At 37.6% G+C, this 26,115-nt stretch overlaps 1 protein-coding gene and 1 pseudogene across 4 annotated transcripts in view; one reads left to right on the plus strand and one right to left on the minus strand.

Moving 5' to 3' along the window:
- Positions 1–26,115, plus strand: part of ARNT (aryl hydrocarbon receptor nuclear translocator) — a 68,907-nt gene that overhangs the window by 20,789 nt on the left and 22,003 nt on the right. For 2 of the 4 annotated variants that reach the window (XM_065904746.1, XM_065904755.1), the window contains exons 2-8: positions 8,749–8,860; positions 12,427–12,471; positions 16,935–16,979; positions 19,656–19,700; positions 21,583–21,796; positions 24,525–24,738; positions 25,916–26,018. In XM_065904746.1, the coding sequence (XP_065760818.1) occupies positions 8,749–8,860; positions 12,427–12,471; positions 16,935–16,979; positions 19,656–19,700; positions 21,583–21,796; positions 24,525–24,738; positions 25,916–26,018 (778 nt within the window). Of the gene's footprint in view, positions 1–4,650; positions 4,742–8,086; positions 8,111–8,748; positions 8,861–12,426; positions 12,472–16,934; positions 16,980–19,655; positions 19,701–21,582; positions 21,797–24,524; positions 24,739–25,915; positions 26,019–26,115 lie in introns of those variants that run through there. The other 2 variants (XM_065904737.1, XM_065904763.1) reach the window with 2 other exon arrangements.
- LOC136148573 (NADH dehydrogenase [ubiquinone] 1 alpha subcomplex subunit 5 pseudogene) lies at positions 6,819–8,729 on the minus strand (annotated as a pseudogene).

Raw genomic sequence — 26,115 nt, forward strand, 5'->3', positions numbered from 1 at the left:
GTCTAGCTGGGACAGGCTACTTCCCTTCTGCCTCCACGCTTCTTCTTTCAGTCATTGTGTGTGAATGCTAAAGACCTTGAGCTCTGACCAGTGAAAGAACTGTCCTTTAAGCCAGCAAGCCACAGGCCAAAGCCCCACTCCCAGTCCCCATGGCAGAGGCCTCAAAGCTGACATTGTTTCTGCTGTCTCAGTGAAAGTCGCTCAGTTGTGTCTGACTCTTTGCCACCCCACAGACTGTACAGTCCATGGAATTCGCCAAGCTAGAAATACTAGAGTAGGTAGCCTTTCCCTTCTCCAGGGGATCATCCCAACCCAGGGATTGAACCCAGGTCTTCCGCATTGCAGGTGGATTCTTTACCAACTGAGTCACAAGAGAAGCCCTCCACTGTTTCAGAAAGAAGTCAAAAGCTGACCCTCAGCATAAACCAAGGCCTAACATGAAGAGAGAATGAAGGCACCCAGGTCCGGAGTAGGCTGCAAACTGGAGGCAAGAAGAGGGAACTTTTGCAGTCATTCCATCTTTAGAAATAAGGGGAAAACTGGACCCTTTCCATTATTGTGGTTCTATGAGGTATGCTACTGCTCAGCTCCAAGAGGATCTGCAAGCACAAACCTTTTCCTAGGTCCCACATCAAGTATCGGATCCCATTCCGGGTGTGATACAGGAAAGGGAAGACGAGTGCAAATTTGGCTATGTGATCAGTGCTGGTCCCAAACACAGGGGCTTCACAAGTTCCAAATGAGAACCAAAGCTCACAGGGACCAAGAGGGCCGACAGCCCAAAGAAATCCCTGTACTCGAGGCAATACCAGTGCCACTGTGGCAAATGGACATCACCATGGAAAGAGACCAGTTGTAGATACTGATATGGGGAGACAAAGGACAATTTGAAATAGCGTTCTTTTCCAGAACCTCTCCATCTCTTCCTTGGCTGTGGTTCCCAAAGGAACAACATTTCTGATACTGAACTGAGGACTAAGGTTGGTATGGAGGCAATGATGGCCAACATGTCTCAACAATAATTCAACCATCTTGGTGTCTGGCCTGGATGGAAGTGACCTGTTTTTTCCCTTTTAGTTTAGGTGGTTTATTTGACTTTTCCTCTTTTCTTATATAGCATTTTAGGACTGTAAGATTTCCTCTGACTATATAGCTTTGTTGTGTTCCACAAATTTTACCATCTTGTAGTTTCATTTTTAGTTCACTGTATTTTTTACCCACTTTGAGACCTCTTCTTAAGTTATTGAGAAATGTGTTATTTAGTGTCCAGGCAAATGGAGATTTTCCTATTATCTTTCTGTTAACTAATTTCTAGTTTGATTCCATTGTGGATGGAGAATCCAATCTATGATTTCAGTTCTTTTAAATTTGTTGAGGTTTGCTTAATGGCACAGCATATGGTCTATCTTGGTATCTGTTCTGAGGACACTTGAAAAGAATGTAAATCTGCTGCTGTTGGGTGTGGTATTTTTATAAATGTTAACTTGCTGTTGTTCAGTTGCTAAGTTGTGTCTGATTCTTTTGTGACCCCATGTACTGCAGCACGCCAGGCCTCCCTGTCCTTCACCATCTCCTGGAGTTGGCTCAAACTCATGTCCTTTGAGTCAATGATGCTATCCAACTATCTCATCCTCTGTTATCCCCTTCTCCTCCTGCCCTCAGTTTTTCCCAGCATCAGGGCCTTTTCCAGTGAGTCGGCTTTTCGCATCAGGTGGCCAAAGTATTGGAGCTTCAGCTCCAGCATCAGTGCTTCCAGTGAATATTAGAGTTGATATCCTTTAGGATTGATTGGTTTGATCTCCTTACAGTCCGAGGGACCCTCAAGAATCTTCTCCATTACTACAATTTGAAAGCATCAATTCTTTGGTGCTCAGCCTTCATTATGGTCCATGTCTCACATCCGTATATGACTACTGGGAAAAAAAATAGCTTTGGCTGTTTGGACCTTTGTAGGCAAAGAATTGTCTCTGCTTTTTAATGTGCTATGTAGGCTTATCATGGCTTTACTTCCAAGGAACAAGCATCTTTTAATTTCATGGTTGCAGTCACTGTCTTCAGCAGTTTTGGAGCCCAAGAAAATAAAATGTCAGTGTTTCCATTTTTTCTCCCTTCTATCTGCCATGAAGCGATGGGACCGGATGCCATGATCTTTGTTTTCTGAATGTTGAGTTTTAACCTGCGTCTTCACTCTCCTCTTTCACCCTCATCAAGAGGCTCTTTAGTTCCTCTTTGCTTTCTGCTGTTAGACTGATATCATCTGCATGTCTGAGGTTGTTGATATTTCTCCCTGCTATCTTTATTCCAGCTTTTGATTAATCCAGCTTGGTGTTTTGCATGATGTACTCTGCGTTTAAGTTAAATAAGCAGGATGACAATATACAGCCTTGATGTATTCCTGTCCCAATTTTGAACCAGTCCGTTGTTCCATGTCTTGTTCTTACTGTTGCTTCTTGACCTGCATTCGGGTTTCTCAGGAGACAGGTAAGGTGGTCTGGTATTTCCGTCTCTTTAAGAATTTCCCACAGATTGTTGTGATCCACACTGTCAAAGGCTTTAACATAGTCAATGAAGCAGAAGTAGATGTTTTCTGTAATTCCCTTGCTTTCTCTAAGATACAGTGGATGTTGGCAGTTTGATCTCTGGCTCCTCTGCCTTTTCTAAACCTAGCTTCTCCATCTGGAAATTCTTGGTTTTTGTACTGCTAAAGGATTTCCTAGCTTGAAGGATTTCAAGGCTTCATCTTCTGGTGTATCTTTTTGCCTTCTCATACTGTTCATGGGGTTCTCAAGGCAATAATACTGGAGTGGTTTGCCATTCCCTCCTCCCGTGGACCACATTTTGTCAGAACTCTCCTCTGTGACCCGTTCATCTTGGGTGGCCCTGATGGCTTGGCTTGTTTGGCTTCACTGAAGCTTATGCAGCTTCATACACAAGCCCCTTCCCCATGACAAGCTGTGATCCATGAAGGGGAAATGTTAATTAGACCCCGTTGATTGAGGTGTCACTGAGGTTTTCTGTACCTTTGCTGATTTTCTTTCTAATTATTCTGTGTATTGTTGAGAGAGGGATGTTGAAGTCTCTCAGCTGTAACCGTTTTCTCGTTTGTGTTCTGTCAGTTTTTGTTTAACATATTTTGCAGCTTTGTCGTGCATGTACACCAAATGTTTCCTTGCTGGATTGAATCTTTATTATATAATGTTCTGCTTTGTCTCCGGTAATTTTATTTGCTTTGGAGTTTACCTTTTTGTGTTGTTCAGTCACCACATTGTGTCTGACTCTGCGAACCCATGGACTGCAGCATGCCAGGCCTCTCTGTCCCTCACCATCTTGCAGACTTTACGTTATCTGATTATTATTAATATAGCCACTTTTGCTTTCCTTTGATTAATATTTTACAAGATGTATCTTTTCCATTATTTTACTTTCGCCCTGCCTCCACTGTTACATTTGAAGTGAGTTTCTTGTAGACAGCATATAGTTGTCATGTTTTTAAAGTTGCTCTGCCAATCTCTGTCTGTTAATTGGTATATTTATACCATTTGCATTTAATAAAATTATTGATATGTTAGTGCTTAAGTCTGCCATTTTATTTTTTGTTTTCTGTTTGTTTTGATTTTTGTTTGTCTGTTTTCTTTTTCCTACCTTCCTATAGGTTATTTGAACATTTTTAAAACTTCTAAAGAGTTGGACATGACTGAGCAACTGAACAATAACAACAAATAATGTTTATTAGTGTATCTTCTTGAATAGCTTTTCTAGTAATTGCTATAGTGGGCCTTATGTTATATATACATATACATAATTCAGCACAGTCTGCTGATGTCATTTTACCAGTTTGAATAAAGTGTTGAAATCTTACCCTGAATATTCTTTTATCCTCCCCACTTATAATTTGCCTTAAATTTCTGTATTTACATTTAGAAACATCAGTGTTTGTCATTTTTACTTCAATTATTATATATAATTTAGAAACTTCAAAAGGAGGACAGCCTATTGATTTTTATTAATACAGTGTTTTTTTCCTTCTTTCTTGGTGTTCTAAAATTTCTTCTCTTTAACATCCTTTCTTTTCAGAGAACTTTGTTTAGCTATTCTTTAGCATAGGGCTGCTGATGACAGATCCTCCTTAGTTCTCCATCATCGAGAATGTTTGTATTTTCCGCTCATTTTTGAATGATGTTTTCACTGGGTAAAGAATTCTGGATTGGTAATTTCTTTCTTTCAGAACTTAAAAATTATTATGCCACTTTCTTTTGGCCTCCATGGTTTCTGATGAAAAATCTGCTATCTGAATTATTTTTCTTCTCTTAAGTGTCATTTTTCTCCAGCTACTTTCAAAACTTTGTCTTTAATTTTTTTATGTTTAATTGTGATGTGTGTTGAAATGAGTTTCTTTAGGTTTGTCCTTTAAGGGTTGCTCAGCTTCTTGAATCCATGGGTTACATCTGTCACCAAATTTGGAAAGTTAGATGTTATTTTTCAGCTTTGCCTTCTTTCTCCCCCCCAGGACTCTAATGACACAAATACTAACTCTTTTGTTAGTTACGCAAGTCCCTGAGCATCTCTTGATTTTTTTTTTTTTCCTATTCATTTTCTTCCCCTGTTTGTTTTCTCTTCAGTCAGTCAGTTCAGTTGCTCAGTCGTGTCTGACTCTTTGCGACCCCCATGGACTGCAGCACTCCAGGCTTCCCTGTCTATCACCAACTCCCGGAACCTGCTCAAACTCATGTCCATCGAGTCGGTAATGCCATGCAGCCATCTCATCCTCTGTCGTCCTCTTTTCTTCCTGCCTTCAGTCTTTCCCAGGGTCTTTTCCAGTGAGTCAGTTCTTCATATCAGGTGGCCAAGGTACTGGAGCTTCAGCTTTAGCATCAGTCCTTCCAATGAATATTCAGGACTGATTTCCTTTAGGATAGACTGGTTTGATCTCCTTGCCGTCCAAGGGACTCTCAAGAGTCTTCTCCAACACCACAGTTCAAAAGAATCAATTCTTTGGCACTCAGCCTTCTTTATGGTCCAACTCTCACATCCATACATGACTATTGTTAAAACCATAGCTTTGACTAGGTGCTTTGTCAGCAAAGTAGTGTCTCTCTGCCTTTCAATATACTGTCTAGGTTTGTCATAGCTTTTCTTCCAAGGAGCAAGCATCTTTTGATTTCATGGCTGCAGTCACCATCTGCAGTGATTTTGGAGCCCGAGAAAATAAAGCCTGTCACTGTTTCCATTGTTTCCCCATCTATTTGCCATGAAGTGATGGGACTGGATCACAGATGTTTTCTCTTAGGATTAGGTAATTTGTAGTGTTCTTTCATTTCACGGATTCTTTCCTTTGTTCCCTCCTTTCTGCTGTTGAGCCTATCCACTTAACTTTTAATTTGAATTTATATTTTCAGTTCTAAGATTGCTATTCAATTCTTCTTTATATTTCCTACATATTTGCTGACACTGTTTTTGCTGAGGCTATTTTTTCATTTGTTTCAGCTGTGAGAGTAATTGCTTGTTGAAGCATTTTTACCATCCCTGGATCAGGAAGATCCTCTGGAGAAGGGAATGGCAATCCACTCCAGTATTCTTGCCTGGAGAATCCCATGGACAGAGGAACCTGGTGGGCTATAGTCCTTGGGGTAACAAAGACTCAGACATGACTGTTTATTATTATTTTTACCATACTCACTTTTAAAATCTTTATCAGATAATTCTAACATCTGTGTCATTTCATTGTTAGCATCTGTTGATTGTTATTTTTCTCGAATTTAAAATCTCCCTGATTCTTAGTATGATGAGTGATTTTTTTAAAAAATTTGAAGCCTGGACATTTTTGTATTCTGTGATATTGGCCCTTATTTAAACCTGTTTTATTTGGCTTTCATGATACCACTTTAGAAGAGTGGTATCAATAAGGGCACTACCTTGTTATTACTCAGTAGAGATAGAATTCCAGGTTCCCCACTAAGCCTCTTTTGACATTTGAGGTAGGACTTCTTACTGCTGGATATTGGATGGGAATTACTTTTCCACACATGGCCTCCATTGACACTTGGGAGGGACAGGTCCCCTTTTCTGATCGCTGGAAATGAAAATTCCAAAACCCTACTTGGCCTTCTCTGACACCATCTCAGGAGGGGTTTTGAGCTACTTTGTTACAGCCTTGCAAAGCCAGATATTTAGGTTCCCCACTCAGCCTTGCTGATAGAGTAAAGGTTGGGTCACAGTTTTCCTCTGGTGTCTGGCTGAGGTAGAGTAGTAGTTGTTTAAGAATTCTCCTGTCCTGGTAACCTGTTCTCTTTCCTGGTCCTTTGTCTAGGGAGACTAAGCCTTTTGGAAAAGGAAACCCAGGAGGACTCATTCCCATAAACTCTTCAGATCCTGAAGTCTTTAGCTGGTCTGCCTTTTTCTCTCTACCTTTCAGAGAATTCTTACGTTTGTTTTATGTATGATGTCTAGAACTTTTAGTTGTGCTTAGCAGGAGGAATATGGGAAAGTACATCTATTCCATTGTCCTGGAAGCAGAAGTAGTATATGCCATTTAATAAGAACATTTTGTAAAATAAATTAATGGAGAATGGAGGACTTTCCTATTTGATAATTAAAATGTGCTATAAAAAACACTTTTTATCAAAAGTGTTCAGTATTGACACAGGAGCTGGAAAATACATTAATACATAATAAAAGTATAGAAAGATCAGTTGCTTGTAGACACCCAAAAATTTAGTAAAGAGAGTCATTTCAGATAAGTGAGGAAAGGAGGGATTAACCAGCAAATGATATTAGAATAATTAGCTAACCATATACAAGAAGATAATCAGTGTCCTGCCTTATGCCAGGTAGGCAAAAGTAATAAATTTCAGATGGATTGAAAATCTAAATGAGAAACACAAAAATTATATTATAAGGATGTAAATTCAAAGGTGGGGAGCTTTTCTAAGCAAGACAGATATCCAGGAATTATTTAGGAAAATATTGATAAATTTAACAACATAAAATTGTAAAATGTTATATATTTAAAGGCTGAAGTAGGTGATGGAAAATATTTGTAATACATAATAGGCATGCATTAACTTCTATAAATTGAGGTCCTTTAATATCTTTTATATACCAATAGATAATATCTTTTATATACTGATAGATCCTGTAAATTCTTTAGAAAAAGATATATTATTAAGTATAAAAATATCAAAGATATGTCAATTCATTGATTTCAGAGGACTAATGTAAAAACACATAATAAGAATTAAATACTGTACCATTTTTGCTTGTCAATTTTGGTGAAATTACAAAGTATAACATCAAGTCCTGGTGAGGGAGATAGGTACTCTCATATCCTGTTAGTGGGAGCAGAAATTTTAGCAGCCTTTTTGGAATGTAATTTAACAGTATCCATCTTAATTTTAACTGCTTATTATATACCTGGATACAGTGATTTCGTCTGTAGGAATCTGTCCTAAAAAGCAGAAGAGAATTTAAAGTTGTATGTGTAAATGTTTTATATGCTTATATTAGTAAGTATAAATACATTTGCTTATTTGTAATAGTAGATAATTAGTAGTAGTAAATAGAAACAATACAAATGTCAGTCAACTTGGGGAATGGTTGAATAAGTTATGAAATATTCATACAATGTGAGGTTATGAAAAGGGATGAGGCATCTGTCTTGAGTGTGTGTGTGTGTGTGTGTGTGTGTGTATGGATATCTTTGATATGTATTTAAATGATAAAAGCAACTTGCAGATCAGGATTCTATTTTCATTAGGAAAAGTGCCTCCTCCCCCATCAACACACATGTCATCTAATGATGGCCATCTCCGTTGGTTCGCAGGAGACTCTTGCACTAAAGACTCCTATGTTTCCTTTCCATTGCATCGTTTTTCTCTCCAGATTTAGTTCATTTTCAGCCTGGAGAAATATCTCTTCTGCTTGGCCACCGTGAAGTTGCTCTTAATTTTTTTCTTTTAATATCTGGTTTCACTTTACCCATACCCAGCTTCTCATTTGTAATCTGTTCTGTATACTTCCTGTGTGCTACATTTTCAGGGATTTGATTTGTCTGAAAACATCAAGAATCTTTGTATACAGTATTTTTGGCCTGTCTTGTGGACTCACACATAAGGTTAGTTCCTAAAGGCCAGTGGTCATGTTCAGCAAACCCTCTGTAATCAAATGTGCCCATTTTTGATCAGAGAGATAGATGTATATAATCTGAGGGGAAAATTAAGAAATAAACTGAACTCAGCTGTTAAAAATGGCTGCTTCTGGGGTATGAGATTGAATTGATAGGCAAGAGGAAGGATTAAAAAGAGGAGCCATAACAAAGGACTTAGAGTTTTACTCTATGTAAGTATTTTTGAATATTGGACTTCAGCTGATTTTTAATTTTCAGGTTGTTCTGCATTTTCTAAATAAAATAAATTCAGAGGAGCTAAGTTATATATATTTGTTGGATGAAGTATGTAAACCAATTTGTATCTTTTAGATTAATGTCACTATTACAAGCTTTTAGAAGTGGAGGCTGCAGAATATAGTGCCCCCTCTTCCAAACTGTATGAAGTTGGGGAAACTGAAGTAGGGAAATCTTTTTCCAGAGTAAAAATTCAAGAAAAGCAATCTAGAATGAGCATTTGAGTTTTCTAGCAAACTACTGAGATATCATCCATCGCTTCAACCTTTCTTCTAGCTAGTTTGATAGTGATGATGATGATAAACAAGGACAGTCTTTCTAAAGTCTGCATTTCTGTTTTTCTCTGACAGAAATGACATCAGATGTACCACCTCTGGGTCCGGCCATTGCCTCTGGAAACGCTGGGCCTGGGATTCAAGGTGGAGGAGCTGTCGTCCAGAGGGCTATTAAGCGGCGACCAGGGTAAGTTTGAGTGTAGTGTGTCATGAACGCTTCTCCTTTAAACCACTTAATTTTGTTAGATACTAAACCCCTTTTCCTAACCCTCTTGCTTCTTTGGCTGCTTATTACACTCCTTTCAGATAACTTTATTTAGCCCCTGGATTTTTCTTTGTGTGAAATTGATGTTTTTATCTAAGTTGCTTAGAGGCAGTTTTATTTTTTTTAAACCAAAAATCTATGCAAGGTGAAGGACTGTAGCTAAGCCCAAAGATTTCACTGTTGCTGAGAAAATTTCGCTGCTTTCATTAAGCTTTGTATCTCCATTCTCAGAATCTTTTTGGTAGGCTTTTTACTTTCCAGAATTTAGACAATGCTGAAATCTAGAATATTTTCCCTTTAAGTTATTGATATGTTGCCTCATTGGGAATCCAGAGTCCATTTGGTTCCAGAATTATTTATTAAATGCCTAATTAGTGTAAGGCATTGTGTGATTGCTTCTAGAATATAAAGGTAAATAAGGCACAGTCCTTGTCTCTACCTTGCTCTTGTTCTTAAAGGGATAATCATCACACACATAAATGTAATTGAAGATAGAAGTCGCCAGTCTGGTGAGAGAGGAACAGATACAGTGCTGTGTGTCTCACTGCATGGACATATCACCATGGGCTGGTAGAGGGTGGGAAAGGCCTCAGAAAAGAGATTGCTCTAGAAAGGCCTGGGAGAATGGGTAGTATTTTACCTACTTTAAGTTTTCTATTTTTTTCTTTCTTTTGTTTTAAAAAATTCTATAGCTAATGATACACCTAGTCTTTAAGTTTCCTCCTACCTATAGTAATGCAGGAGAGTTCTTTACCTTAAGATGGTAACAGAGTAACATATTAAGGCTTGCTGTGTCTCCAAGAAGTAATTAGTTTACTGAGGCATAGGGTGAATAAGTAATTTACCCAAGGTTTTAAAGCTAGTAAGTGGAGGATCTATAATGTAAACCTTGAGAAATTAGCTTTAGAGTCTACTCTCTTAAACACAGTGTTGAGATTATATATAATCTTAACAATTAGAATCAGAATCAGTATTAATATCAAAATTAAGAGATTGGCTGAGAAAGTTATATTGAAAGTGTACAGCTATTAGAAGAGGCAAATATGTATTAGTACAGAAAAATGTTCATAATATATTGAGAAAAGAGGTTACAGTATATGTAATATATCAACTCCTATCAGAGAAAAATATGTATATAACACATATGCATAGCCAAAAACCTGAAAGGATACTTATCAGTTAGTCTGGGTGATAGGATTATGTATGGGTGATTTATTTTTTCTTTTGTTTTTAATTATTTCTACCTTTTCTGAAGTGTTTGTATTACTGGTAAGGAGGAAAATATATTAAAAGAAATAATACATTTTTTAAAAGAAATATTAGAAAATGTAGAAAGTTAGAAGACTAGTAGTAAAGCAATCATCTTACTACCCAAATTCATCTCCCATTAGTTTTTTTGCATAATTACTTCATTCTTTATATGTAGTTATAATCATATATTTGTTTTGGTAGCCTAGTCTTTTGATCTAATTGTGTAAAATAACTCTTTTTCCCATACTGTTACATATTATATAGAAACATAATTTAAAATAGTTACATAGAAGGATGTACTTAATTTCTATTTTGGGAAGTTTAAACAGTTTTGAAGATACACTATTATATTGTAATGCTTAATGAATATCTTTGTACATAAATTTTTTCTGAGTTTTCTTTAGGATAGAGTCTTAGAAATGAAGTTATTGGGTCAGTAGGTTGATTTTGACATGTGATCTGGGGCTACAGGGAGGAAGAAAAATGGGCACTTTCAGGATTAATGCTATGTACTTCATATATAATCCATTTAGAGGCCTATAATATCAGGTTATCACTCTAATGGAGATGCCAAGATCACTGGGTTAAGATGGTAACATGAGTTACATTTTAGTTTAGTATAGAGATTAATAGAGGATTGCCTATCTCATTACCTATAATCTTGCCTAATCCCTTGAAATGAAGGTCGCCTCTTTTTTCACTAAGCATCTGTAGCTTATTGATTGTGCTCCTCATGTGATGCTTTCTCATTTTCACTTATATATTTATATTTGTCTAGGAGAAGAAGCCTTTGAGGGCAAATCATTTGTTTTCAACTCATCTAATACACTATCTGGAATGTAGCATGTATTACATGTTCATTGGATGAATGAAGGAAAGAAACATTATTTAACAGTCTTCAGGGAATTCTCTTGTGGTTCATTGGTTAAAAGTTTGCGCTTTCACAGCTGCTACTGCTGCTGCTGCTCCTGCTAAGTCGCTTCAGTCGTGTCCGACTCTGTGCGACCCCATAGATGGCAGCCCACCAGGCTCCCCCATCCCTGGGATTCTCCAGGCAAGAACACTGGAGTGGGTTGCCATTTCCTTCTCCAATGCATGAAAGTGACAGTGAAGTCACTCAGTCGTGTCCGACTCTTAGCAACCCCATGGACTACAGCCCACTAGCCTCCTCTGTCCACGGGATTTTCCAGGCAAGAGTACTGGAGTGGGTTGCCATTGCCTTCTCCGTTTCACAGCTGAGGGCTCATATTTGGTTCTACCTGGGAACTAAGATTCCACAAGCTGTGCAGTGTGGCCAAACAAAAACCCAACCTTCGGAGGCCTTAAATCACTTCCTTATGGAACATCACTGTTTTGAGAGATATTTCAGAGAGCTGGTAACATAGCCTAGAATAGGCTACAGAAATGAAAAGTAAAGACCTGAATTACTCATACTGATGTTTTCCTTGTCCTTTTTGAGTAGATTCCTGCTCCTTTTGTGAGGTTGTACTCTGATGTAAAAGTTTGACAAAGGTGGATTGCTACCCTAGGAAAAAATAGGTAGCAGTAGTCACTCTTTTTAAAGAAAAAATTTATTTATTTACTTGCTAAACTGCTTCAGTCATGTCTGACTCTTTGCGACCCCATGAATGATAGCCCGCCAGGTGTCTCTGTCCATGGGATTCTCTAGGCAAGAGTTTTGGAGTAGGTTGCCATGCCCTCCAGGGAATCTTCCCAACCCGAGGACTGAACCCATGTCTCTTTATTTACTTATTTATCATTTATTTTTGGCTGTGCTGGGTTTTTGTTTCTGTGCACGGGCTTTCTTTAGCTGTGGAGAGCAGAGGCTACTCTCTAGTTGCGATTTCTGGGCTTCTCATTGTGGTGGCTTCTCTTGTTGAGGAGCTCGGGCTTTATGTGCATGGGCTCAGTAGTTGTGGCACATGAGCTTAGTTGCCCTGCGGCATGTGGGATTTTCCCAGACCAAGGATCGAACCTGTGTCCCCTGCATTGGCAGGCAGATTCTTAACCACTGGACCACTAGGGAAGTCTGGTACTCATTTTTGATTGACCAATTTCTTTGCCCAGTTTGGTTCAACAAGGAAGAGGTAGTAAGTATATCTTTGCTTATGTCCACTTTCTCTTTTCCTTCTTCCTTTTCAGTGGGTGTTCTGATAGATTGTGGGTTTAGAATTTTAATTTTTTTAATATTCTGTGTTATCAGTAGTCTTATAATATTTTTTGTTGACTTTCCTCAGATTGGATTTTGATGATGATGGAGAAGGGAACAGTAAATTTTTGAGGTAAGATCGTAAAACTTTATCTAGGTTTCTGATATTAAAAATTAATTATCTTTATGACTCATATTTTTGTCTTTAGACCTGAGGAGAGTCCTTCATCCTAAAACTAAAATTTCCTGTTATACCCCATACAATTTCCAAGCATTCTGGTAATAACTCCAGAGGAAAGTGCTCAATGAGAAGAGGGTATAGAATTTACAAGACCCTCTATATCAGTTACCTGTAGTTGTGTGGCTTAAAAATAACAATGATTTATTATTTCTTATAATTCTGTCAATTGGTTATTCTGCTGATTTTGCTGATTCTTAAGACTGCATTCACCTCCAACTAATAAAATAAAAAAAAAAAAAAAGTGCATTCAACTGCCTTGTCATCTGGGAACTGGACTCAGATGATAATGCTGGGTATCTCTCTCTCTCTCTCTCTTTTTTTTTTTTTTTGTGGTCGTTTATCCTTAAAGAGGGCAGAGTTGCGTTTCTTTACATGGTGATGGCTGTAATACAAAGGGCGGGTCTCAGTCCAAGTGCTTATTGTCAAGCATCTGCTTTGTATTGACATTTGCTGTTGTCCTATTGGCCAGAGCAAGTCATATGTCCAAGTTCTGACTCAGTATGGGAGTGGGCGGCACCAGGTAGTGAATTCTGCAAGGAGTAATTAGTTGGGAGGTCATTAATGTACTAAAGTTGCCCTGTGATACTCATTGATTTCTCCTACAGAGCAGGAATTGGAATTTGTATCCTTGTAGTACTGAACCTTCTAGAGAACTGAAAATGAACTTTTCAATATATTGGTGAAGGAGTACTTTCAGAGAAAAGAAATTTCTATTCTTGCATAAAACCAGTTACTTGGCTTTGTGGGTTTTTTTTGGGGGGGGGTGGGGTTGGTGCTGTGTTGGGTTTTAACTGCAGCATGCAGGATCTTTGTTGCTACATGTCGGATCTTTAGTTCATCATGTGGGATCTAGTTGCCTAACCAGGGATCGAACTCAGGCCCCTTGCATTGGGAGCATGGAGTCTTACCCGTTGGACCACCAGGGAAGTCCTTACTTTGCTTTGCTTTGAGGTCAGGAAAACAGTAAGAGTCAAAGAATGGAAGGTAACCTTGATTACACCCTGCCTTTTTTTTTCTTTTCAAAGTTGAAAATGCCACCTAGGTAATGTCTACATTGCAGAGTAACACATACTTGAAAAATAAATAAAGGAGCCCTATACTTAAAAAAATTTATTTTACTATGTGAGTTTCTGGATTTTATTATTTGAACTAAGTTCTTAAAAGGAATATAAACATACTTTATCACAAAATTGTTAAACAGTACAAGGTTATATGTAATGAAAGTACATCTTCACTTCATACCTTCAGAATCCTTCTCCTGAGACTATTAAGTATCTTTCCAGTTTATTAAATTTATTAAGTATCCTTCCACAAATATTCAGTGCGTATGTAAGTGTATTTAAATGCACGTATATGTGTGCATATATAGTCATTGTCTCCTCATTTTTTGTTTTTATACACAAGATGCCCATATTGTAAATTGCTTGCCATTGTTTAGTTTTATAGTGCTTAGTTGAGTCAGTGACATCTGTCTATCTATTATTATTGTTTTTGCAGTATTTAAAGTTAAAGCTCATGTGTTTAGCTTCTGCCCAGCTGTGGAACACTGCCAGATATTCTCGAAAACAACAACTGTGACTTGGCTACCATAAAGAAATAGTTGCAAAATATTGGAGAAAGCCATTTTCCAAGAGAGGTCTTGAGCATCAATGACTGTCAGCAAATGTAAAGAGGGGAAAAGATTTCAGTTTCTGTGCAAGAATAGACTTTTTTCCACACAGTTCCAGTGCACATTCCTCCAATTAGGAATCCCTAATTATAATAATAAATATAATAGTAGTAGTAGATGTGCATATGAATGGGATAGAGGTAATCACTAGTCTTATTTATTCCTGTCATTTAGCTCTAGCCCTGAGCCATTGCTTCCATTCCACAAAATCTGGTAGTCACTAACTACACACAAATTTTAAAACATTTATTTGTCCTTTCCCCAACCTTAAAAAGAAGTTTTCATAATTGATCTTACCAAATAAGTCATTATGCATGCCCAGGAGAGTCATTACCAAATTTTTTTTACTTGATCATTAGAACTTTTGTTTTTCCGGCTTCATGGCTTGCAGGATCTTAGTTCCTCAATCAGGGATTGAACCCATGCCCCGGGCAGTGGAAATACGGAGTCCTAAACAGGAATTCCTGGTACATTTTTTTAGTTGGAATTTTCCGCTTTGGTCTGAGAGTGAAAGTCTTACTTGCATTGTATCTGTAAATTTGTAAATCAGCTTAATACTTGGTGGATACTTGGTGGATTAAATCAGTCTCCTTGGTGATGCAAGTTGTAATTTATTACCTCTTTTCATCACTTTGTTCAAGTGTCATTTTGCTATATTCTCCAGACAACACTATGAAATAATTTTTAAGAATATGAAGGATTTGAAATTCTACGTACAATATCAGAGTTGCTAGTACTAAAATAATGCTCTCAAGCTCAAAGAAATGCAGGTACAAAGCCACCAGGGGGTTCTTGACAAGATGAGGATTATAATTTGTTAGGTCTCGAATAGTGCCCAAGATTCTGCATTCTTACAGATTCCTAAGTGATGCTGCTGCTTCTGGTCCACTGACCACACCTTGAGTAGCAAGGACCTGGAAGATACATTCTTGAGATTCAAAGTTAATATGTAAATTATAGGTCTCATTTTTCATCAAGAGTTTGTAGCGTGTGATTTATAGTATATTTTGTGTCTTAGAAACAAACAGTTTGTCCTTGAGCTGAAATTCCACTACACCTCTATGTCTGCTCTCCAGTTATTTTCAAAGAAAATTTTTGGGATCAAATTAGTTGAGGATTTATATAGCCAGTGAAGTATAAATTTTGGCTGTAATTGGAATAACTGGCTTAACTGAAAATTTTGTGAGTCTTACCTGTCTCACAAAGGCTCTTTCTGGATTTTTGTTATGTCCTGTGGCAGTGAGAAGAGGAAAATTTAGACCATCCGGAGACGAGAGTGGTGTTTTCATAGTTAGGTTTACCTTGTTCAACACATCCTTCTTTGCGTTTTCTGTAGTAGCAAACAGGATTCATCAGCTTATTAAATAGAAGTTGTTGAGATGAGTGGATTGTGTTTTCTAAATCAAAGAGATGTTGTTCATTGTTTAAATCATAATTTAAGACTTTTAGAAACTTTTGCACATCAAAGGAAGCACAGTGGAAAGGTAACCTATGGAATGGAAGGAAATATTTGCCAGTTGTATATCTGATGTGGTACTTGCAGAACTCCTGTAACAGAAAACAACCTGCTTAAAAAATGAGCAAAGGATTTGAATGGGTATTTCTCCAAAGAACATACACAAATGGCTAAAAATCACATGGAGAGACACTCAACATTACTAATCATTTAGAGAAATGCAAATCAAAACTACAATGAGTAGGCCATTAGAATGCTACCATCAAAAAATCCAGAAAATAGCAAGCACTGGTAAGGATATGGAGGAATTGGAACTCTTGTGTACTGTTGGTAGGAATGTAAAATGGTACGGTCACTTTGGAAAACAGTACGGAGGTTCCTTGAAACATTAAAAACAAATATTATATGATCCAGCAGTGCCACTTCTGGTTATATATCCAAAAGAATTGAAAGCAAGATCTTAGAGAAATTTGTACACTCATGTTCACTGCTCCATTTTTCACAGTAACTGAGAGGTGGAAGCACCCCAGATATCCATTCACAAATGTAATACTACTCAGCCTTAAAAAAGAAGGAAATTCTGTCACATACTACCACATGGATGAACCTTGAGGACATTATACTAAATGAAATAAGCCTGTCAAAAAAAGATAAATACTGTATGATTTCACTTATGTGAGAATGTAAAATAGTCAAAATCAGAGAGACAAAGTGGAGTGGTGGTTGTCAAGAGCCAGGGGTGGCATGGAGACAGAGAGAATGAGAAGATGGTGTTCAGTAGCTATAGAGTTTGTTTTTCAGTGTGAAAAAGTTCTAGAGATACTTTGTACACCAGTGTGAATATAATTAGTGCTACTGAGCCATATACACTTAACCGTGGTTAAGATGGCAAATTTGATGTTGCATGGTTTTTGACGTAATTAAAGAAAAACAAAACTATCCCTAACCTCGGGGAGGTATTGACAGGGAAGTTAGTTGTACCCTCGTGAGCTCAACATCTTTTTTTGGAATGTTTGGTAAGTAAGAGTAAAGGAGACATTAGAAAATAGACAGATAATAATCGTGGATTTTTAAGTTCTGTGAGATGATATTATTATCTCTATTGCTTTGTGCTGCTTTTCAATTGGATTTTTTTGCTGAATATTATTACCCCTTTCTGGTTCTCCTTTCAGAATGAAATAGATATAACAAGTGTAATGCCTTGGATTAATCTTTTTTTTTCTCCTTCAGGTGTGATGATGATCAGATGTCTAATGATAAGGAGCGGTTTGCCAGGTAATGTAGTAGAGCATCTTGGTCCTTGTTGTGGGACCAGGCAATTTAAAAATTCTCAGTTTTAATTTTTTCTTAATGAGAGTTAATTTCTCTGCCCAGTCTCAACTGGTGAAAATTAGTACTATGATTGTTGTTTATGGTCAGGTAACACGGCTTCAGACTTATGGTGCCAAACTAAGGGTATACCTAAACAGTGTTTTTATGTATGTGATAAATAGCTATACATTGTGCTTACTGGGTGTCCACAGAAACACAAACAATGTGAATTTCTTAGTTGCATTTATTATTAAGTGGATCTACAAAATCTATACAGATAATGATTTTATTCTTTTAAAGATGACAGCAAAGAAACAGTTTATACAAAGAGTGCAGTTTTTATTGAAATACATTTGTTTAAGTTACCTGTCTAGAGGATGAAAAATACTTTGGTTTATATTAAACAAGTCCTCTCAACTCATATTGGTTTATTCTGTATATTGTTAAGCAGTAAATAATTTGTTTTTTAAAAATTGAATTTGTAGCCACATCAGAAAAGAGAATAATCTAAAATCCAATGCTTAACTAAGCAATTACTACTTATTCATTGCTGATGCTGCTGGTCTGGAGCCCATACGTTGAGAACTGTTGATGTCAAGGGCTAAGCAATATCAATCAGAGTAGTTTTAAACTACTCTGAAGCAGTGAGATGCCATCATAAGCTTTGAATGAAATGACAATGTGTTAATATAAAATGCATATGGAATTTTTCTCTAGTAGCTTTATGTAGGACTCATTAAAGAGAAGTACTGTAGTCAAGAAGGTAAATGGGATACCACTGAAATAATAAGACAGTGATAAAATTATGAGGGCCTGGGCTAGAATGGTGGCAGTGGCAGTGGAAAAGGAGCAGATTTAAAGGTTTCTGAAGAATTTGTAGTTACTTTAAATCTGAATAAGATATTTATAAACGCTTTAGGATGTGAATCATCTCTCAAATGAGAAGTTAATAGTAGATACTTGGGCAGTAGTTTTTAAAAAACTGCATTAGAAAGTGAAGCCATCAAATAATAGTGGTGGTATGGGTTTCAGTCTCTTGATTGAAATTCCAGAAAGCTATGAAAACATGACCTGAACTGTTTTAGTCTTCATTTGTCTTGCTTAATGTGAATATTTATACATTCTGCATTTTATTTGGAAATATTGAAGTAGATAAGGGATTATGGATCTGTATTGGTAGGAGTAGTAATCATAATTTTAGATATTTAACTTGCAAACAGCAGAGCTCATTTCTTTGTGGGGTCTTAGTTCCATGACCAGGGGTTGAACTGGTACCCTCAGCAGTGAATGTGTGGAGTGCTAACTGCTGGACTGCCAGGGAATTCCCAGAACTCATTTCTTTAAGATTTGTTAACTAGTTCACCTCACATATTCTTGTTTGGGATTCAGTAGAGGGTCTTCAAAAGATGAAATGAATTTTCCCAACTTTTTGAAAAAATATTTGTAGGTTGTTAAGGAATTACAATAACCCAGTGAATATGAAACTTTACTTAATACCACCTTTTTCTTTCTCTTGTCAATATGCATAAGTTTTCACATGGTTCTTGTCATTACTGTTATTTTTTTGTCTCTTTTTTCCCCCCTGCTGACCATTTTCTAGAAATTTCCCTATGTATTGATAAAGTCATTGTAGTTGTCATTTTTTTTTTTTGTCATTTTTTAATAGCTGTTTTTTCAGTCTGTTAATATATTATGCTTAGATATTTTTTCTTAATCTATTCTTAATCTCTTTATATACATGTACTTATGTATATATTTAAGATGGAACTGATTGCTGATAAACTGAACTACCAGCACCAACTACCAACGTTTTTCTTCATTTGCCGCAAACCCTTATAGTATTTCAGTTATTCAGAGAAATTTAGTGGTAATCCTTTGTAGCCCCCTCCAGGGAAGAGGGAGTTGATCTAGGATCCAGCAATGTTACAGCTTTATTGCAGAGAAATGGGAAAGTGACAGAAGAGAAATATACCACTTCAAGATCAAATCATTGATAGGGGATATATTAGATACCTAGCTCTTGGTTTTATTTATATAATTCTCCAGGGAAACCTGGTTGGTTATTTTCTCTGTGAGCACATGTGTGCTGTATGTGTGTTATAGAGAGATTGTGTTTGTGATCACTTGTTTGATGTTCTTAACATGATTTACTGCTTGATTTTTTTTTTTTCAATGTAGAAATAGCATGTGTGAATATTAGTTTCTTTCCAGATTGGAAGCAGTATGTGAAAATGGTATCCCCTTGTTTAGTTCTTATTCAAATAGTATGTCTGCTTGGTTTCTAAAGAGATAATTGGCTTTCTGTGCTCAGATTATGTTCATTTATAATGAATATTGGGCTTGCTTTTATGTTGACCTTTGTCCTGTGAGTTACTTTTCCTTTATTCTGACAAATGGTTTTGTCGAGTTACAGGCAAGGTTCTTGTCTATATTTCCATTTCCCCCTCTCTTCTCTGTATCTGTTTTTTTCTGTTATTTTCTTCCCTTCCCTTCCCCCTTTTCTCCTCCCTCTTTCCTCTTTCCCTTTCTCCCCTTCCTTCTTTCCTTCCCCCCTTTTCTTCCTTCCTCCCTTCTTCCCCCTTCCCTTCCTTCCTTTCTTTTTATTTTATGTTTAGCTTAGTTCATTAATTCTGTTTTTAGGTCGGATGATGAGCAGAGCTCTGCGGATAAGGAGAGACTTGCCAGGTAGGAAAATGGTGTCTTTTAGCACGATGAAGTGGATGCTGCTGCTTTTTCTATCCTTTTTTTATTTCTGCTCTTTTCTTCCCCTTTCTCTTTATGTTTTTCTTTGTCTGTGGCAAGAGAGGACAAGATTTTTAGAAGTTTGTATATAATAGGAACTTTGACTTCCCCCAGCAGAAAGTGGGTGAGTTGAGGGAACTTAGGAATTTAAGAAATTGCTATTAGTTTTATAGATTTCTTTATCTTAGCACACTAAGTTTCGCAGAATAAAAAGCTTTTAGAAACAGTGCAGCTGTGCCAGTCAATACTTTAGCAGGAAAATACTCTTTTATCAGAAAGCCAATAAATATATCTGTGTTTGCAACTAGTTCCTAGTCTTTAGACCTCAGTATTTACTCCACACCCTTCTAGAAAGCTCACCCTTTTCCTGGATACACTCACAGCCTAGATTACCTTGTCACAGCAGTACTGGTGTGGCTTTGGTGAGTGAATCTTGTGGTTTCTTAGAAAAGCTTAGCAGCCTTGATGTGGCTATTTAAAAGATCAGTCTTCTGGATTTCAGTGTCAGAAACCTGTCAGATACAAGGAAATGGGTGCTTTATGTTTAAGAGTAGAATTTTATGTTTCTCAGGCAGAGTAACTAAATATGGACCGCCGCTCTGAGACCTGTTGTTACCTCTTTCAGCGGGGTCACAGTCTCATTTTGCTGCCATTTTAACTTATGTCTGCTAACGCTTTCACGTTTCAGAAAACTGCTGTGGTATGGTGGCAGAACATTGCATTCATTGGGAATGGGGGCCCTTGGAAAAGTCAGTTAATTGCTGGACATTAGTTTGCTCTAATCATAAAAAAGAGATTTAAGTTGGATTCATTGTTTTCTTTTTGTTTGTTTGTTTTGGCAGAGAACTTTTGTTCAGATAGAATCTTTAGTGGTAATAGAAGTCCATAAAAAAGAGAAAACAAAGCTGCTTAAAACAGAAACAGAAATGCAGTATGTTGTTTTAGTCTCTCCTTGAAGCATTCCTATGGAAGATACTGAGGAACTGTTAGACTTTTCAGAAATCCAGTTTGAAAAATATTGAATTATACTTTTAGCAGTAATTTTACCCTGATTTTGAGGAAGTCAGTATTGGAGATGTTTTCTGCTTACCGTGGTGAGATCCAAATTGTCTGTTTTCAGACCTTTAAGCATCTTCCTTCCTATTCTCCAGTTCACTTTGTCCCAAATTGGGCATCGTAAGGGACTTCTAGTAAATGGCGTCTTATAAATCTCTTGAGCTCAGTGTACTGGCACCACACCCAGATAGAGAAGCTAGGGCCTTGTGCATTAGGGGGACAAGTAGAACTTCCAATTCTGCCTTCTAGTGTTGAGAGTAAGAGAGATACTTAGAAGAAACAATATTTTATAGACCAAGGGAGTCTGTACTAATCAATTCACATATCAACTGTTGAGCAACATACTTCTGTTGGAAAAAATTGGTCATTTTATGTTTCCAGCCTTTAAAAAGTTGAATTGGTAAATAAGAAATCAGCCAAGCTGAGGAACTTAAGTGAATAAAATCAACGTTTTTTAAGACTGTCATTTCTTAAAACACTTTTTGTTCTGAGGGAGTGGTAATTTACATAGGAAGTGAAGTTTCCAGGAGTTAGAGAGATTTGCTGGTATATGCTTGTACTCTTGTCTACCTTGTTAGTTTCTATTCCATGCTTGCTCTGCATGAGAAACTTGGTAGACCTTACTCTAACTTCTGAGACTTAAGCACCACTAAATCTAAGGACCGCATTTCTTCAGCAGCTCACTTGGTATCCATGTCACTCTCTCTGCTCCCAAGTGGCCAGATATGACCACCTGGATGGGGCTTCTCCTCTCTCTCTCTCCACGCAGGGAAAACCACAGTGAGATTGAACGGCGACGACGGAACAAGATGACAGCCTACATCACAGAACTGTCAGACATGGTACCCACCTGTAGCGCCCTGGCTCGGAAACCCGACAAGCTCACCATCTTACGCATGGCCGTTTCTCACATGAAGTCCTTGAGAGGAACTGGCAACACAGCCACCGACGGCACCTACAAGCCGTCTTTCCTCACTGATCAGGTCTCTGGGAAGCACACGTGAGGGGGTCTAGAAGTTTTTGAAAGTTTTGATCTTTTGGGGGTGGATGCCCATAATCCTGAAGTGTGTGTTATATTGGGAATCAGAGCAGAGCGGAATCTGTAGATTCTTTAAAGGACAGGAATTCACCTCTGAAGGAAATATTCAGGTTATAGGAAAGTCAGTTTTGATCCCTGGCTGTGCCATTTATTAGCCTTGAAACAGAAGTAGAGAGGACTTGTGAAAACTATTTAGCACGCTGACAGGTATTTTAGAACTTTACTTATGAATGCAGTCTGCAGGGTAGAAGAACAGGGGGATTTCAGGGATGACTGTCTTCATGGAACCAGTCCTTTTCCTTGGCTTTAGGGTTATAGAAGATGAAAGTAATATATTTCTTTTTCTTGAAACAGCTTCCAGTTTTAGTGATGAAAGGAATCTAGCAGGCAGTTGTTGTTGCTTAGAGATATGCTTTGTTACATTCAATGCACTATGAGAGAAATAGAAGGTAAAAACATTTCCAGCTTTTCAGAAACTCAGTTTGAATATGAATATGTGAGTAGTAGGATACACACATAAGTGAAAAATGAGAAAAATGGGCTTCCCCCATGGCTCAGCGGTAAAGAATCAGCCTGCAATGCAGAAGTTGTGGGTTCCCTCCCTGGGTCGGGAACACCCCCTGGAGGAGAAATGGTAACCTACTCTAGTATTTTTGCCTGGGAAGTCCCATGGACAGAGGAGCTGGCGGGTTACAGTTCATAGGGTTGCAAAGAGTCTGACACAACTGACAGACTGAGCACACAGACACACACAAACACATACGTACCAGCGGGATGGTAAAGCAAACAGCGTGGCTAGGCCTGCGTCAGAATAGTCAGCAGAGACTTCAAAGAGTATAAGGTAGCCATGTTCTGTTTTGATTGTTGAAAGTATCACTTATTTATTGCAGAAAATTTCAGAAAATACAGGAAGTATGAGGGAGAAAAAACTGACCTTTAATGCCATCCTTTTATTCAGAGGATCAGAAGGAAGGAATGTGGTTTGGAGGAAAGCACTAAAACTTTTCCCAAATAGGATGGTCTATATGAAAGCACATATAGCACAGATTATATATATATGTACACTGAAAAAGCTAATCAATTTGTACTGACAGAACACATATAGATATTGATTCAACAGTGTCCAGTTAGGCACTTTTTGTGAGCTGACCAAGTACTTTGTGCTGTTAGAAATGTAAAGAATGGTAAGAGGTAGTCACAGGTAAAAACATGTGTAAATAAATAAATCATGATGTAAACACAGAATCCAATCTATATCAGAGATGCAATAATAAGTCCTGTAGAAGTGTAAATATGGAAAGCGAAGAATAGGGGAGTAGTGTTGTAAATATTGGAAATAGCTTGATTAAAAGCACTGTGACAATAATCAGGTTATTCAAGGAAAATCAGTTTAGCATGCCCTGGGAGATGATAATGGGAAGATAGACTGGGACCTGATGAAGGAATATTTAAGTGTTATGTTAAATAACTTAGATTTTAATTTTTAGGCAATAGGTAGCTATAAAATATGTGGTAGCATTTTGAGGATGGATTGGAAAGAGTGAAAGCAGGGAGACCATTAGTCTTGGCATGAGATGACATTATATTTAAAAATAGAATTGATAAGCTGAGTTATCACTGGAGTGTGAGAGATTAGTTAGATTTTTTAGACCTATACCCTGAGAGGAAGGGGATACTGTTAGTCAAGAAAGAGAGTGCTGGAAGAGCACAGAGGACTGTTTTTGAAGAGGGAAATAATGCTGGGTTTTGAGATGTTGAAACTGAATTGCTGATAGAATGTCTATTTGGAGATGCTTAGTAGATTTTAGGCAAGTCTAGAAATGTAGACTTGGGTATCATTTCGTAGTGGAGAAGTGCATATGATTTCTCAGAGAGAGAGAGTATGGAATAAATAGAGGAGAGAAGTTAAGATAGAATGTTGGAATTGCCCGCACTTGAAGCTTGAACAAAGGAAAAGGAGCTTGAAGCAGAGAAGAGACATTTGGAAAGGAAGTAAAAGTTTGGGAATGGTGTCATAGAAGCTAGGCAGAAATAAATTTTAAAGGATAGAATGAACAACACTGTCAGATCTGTAGTGACATTGTGTACAGACTCAGAAAAGAGCACTTGAGTTGGCAGTGGGGAATAACCTGCTGAAGAAAGATGCAGTGGTTGAGAGTGAGATTGCAGATGGACTGAGAAATACATGAAAAGGGAGTAGAGCCAGTGAGTATGACATCACTCTTAATTTAAGCTGGGCCCTGGAAGATGAGTTGGGCAGAGTTGAGGGAAGTTTTGTATAGCATTAGGAAAACTTGATTATGTTTAAGATTTGAGGGGAAAGAGAACAATATGAATATTTGTAGAGCATCACCGTAAGAGACCAGAGAGGGTGAGATCAAGCACTCAAATTTTTGGTAATGGTAAGCATTTTTATTATCTGTCTTGAGTTCTGAGGTAAAGAGGAGGGAGGTGGATAGCGACATAGACACACTGATGAACTATCTATTGGAGAAAGCTACCAGTAAGGTGAGTATATTTAAGGTACAAAGCCGTGCCTGTGGGTTGAACAGAAGGCCACAGTTGTTTATGGAAAGATACATATGGTCTGAAGGGTCTGCTTTCTTTCCATAGTAACATTTGTTTTTTTCAAAAGAGTTCAGTATTAACTTGTATTTCTCTTCCTTGGGCAGGAACTGAAACATTTGATCTTGGAGGCAGCAGATGGCTTTCTGTTCATTGTCTCATGTGAGACAGGCCGGGTGGTATACGTCTCTGACTCGGTGACCCCAGTTTTGAACCAGCCGCAGTCTGAGTGGTTTGGTAGCACGCTCTATGATCAGGTGCACCCAGATGATGTGGACAAACTCCGTGAGCAGCTTTCCACTTCGGAAAATGCGCTGACAGGTATGAGCTACGTAGATAGGAGATGAGTGGCAAGTCCTCTCTTCTTTTTTTCTGAGATAGAAGAGGCATTTTAATGCTTAAGTTTTCCCATTGTATCTGGCAAAACTTTTAGAATTTTCTTCTTTCATGAGTATAATCTATTCTTTTTATCCACATGCAAGTAATATATTTTGTAGCTCATCCTTAGAAAATGTTTCATTAGTGACAGTGTTTATATAAAAGTTTACTTTAATCTCAATATTAGTGTAAATACACCATAAAGGCCAAACCTGTAATATCACCACCTCCCTTGTCATTTTAAAAGAATTAAATTATCCATGTTTATGTCTCATTTGTATGGGTAGTTACTTGGTATTTTTTCTACCAAGTTGTGCTTGGCTTTGACTTTGTACTTGGTTCTGTGATGATAGATTTTTATTTTAGAGAGGAATGGTTATCGTTCAGTATATCAGGTGTTTTTTGTTTGTTTGTATCTGCACTATTTTTCTGTCTTGTTTTTGTCCCCCCCTCCCAGCTGCCTCTGTTTAATGTTATTCAGTCCTTTTGCCAGAGTTTGGCTGAAGGAAATGTCACATCTGCTGCTAAGCAATCTGGAAAAAATTTTAATGTGGAAGCAGATTAAAGCTGGTAATTGAAATCAAATCCATTATGGTCATATTAACGTTGGTATTTAGCTTTCCCTTCTTTTATGTTTTTATGGATTTCATTTTTCTAGTTTTTCTCAAAAGTTCCCATTTGGTTTCTATATAATATAGGAGGAACAATTTTAGCATGAGACAGATGCGTTTTTCTATAGCATATAAAATTATTTGTTTTTAAACCAATGACATTCACTCTCTGTGTTTGTGTGTGCATACCTGCATGCGTGTGTAAAAATAATCAGTCCCAAGAACATAACCTTGCTCTTGCTTGCCAGCTCTACCTACTTCTGCTCCTGTCTTCGCTTGCACAAAGTTATTTGCAGTGCTGCCTTTGAACTGAAGCATAAGATTCATTGATGGGAATCGAGGTATTTTAGACTTGAAAAAAAACCACCTCATACTTGACTTATTCTGTTATAAGCAAGGAGATTGAGGAGCGTAAATAGGCTATTTACTTAGCTTTGCCTCCAGTATCTCTCCCCCTCTTCCCTGCACACAAGAGTGTACTCCAGACTCTTCTTCACATCCTTCTTCAGGGCGTATCCTGGATCTGAAGACTGGAACAGTGAAAAAGGAAGGTCAGCAGTCTTCCATGAGGATGTGTATGGGCTCAAGGAGATCATTTATTTGCCGTATGAGGTGAGTGTCAGGATGAGGATTGTGACTTGTCATAGGAAGAATTCAGAGCTGAGGGTTTGATTTCTGGTCAGAGGAGTTAAACTTTTAAATCTAAGCT

The sequence above is a fragment of the Muntiacus reevesi genome, chromosome 1, assembly GCF_963930625.1.
Source record: "Muntiacus reevesi chromosome 1, mMunRee1.1, whole genome shotgun sequence".
Taxonomy (NCBI): domain Eukaryota; kingdom Metazoa; phylum Chordata; class Mammalia; order Artiodactyla; family Cervidae; genus Muntiacus; species Muntiacus reevesi.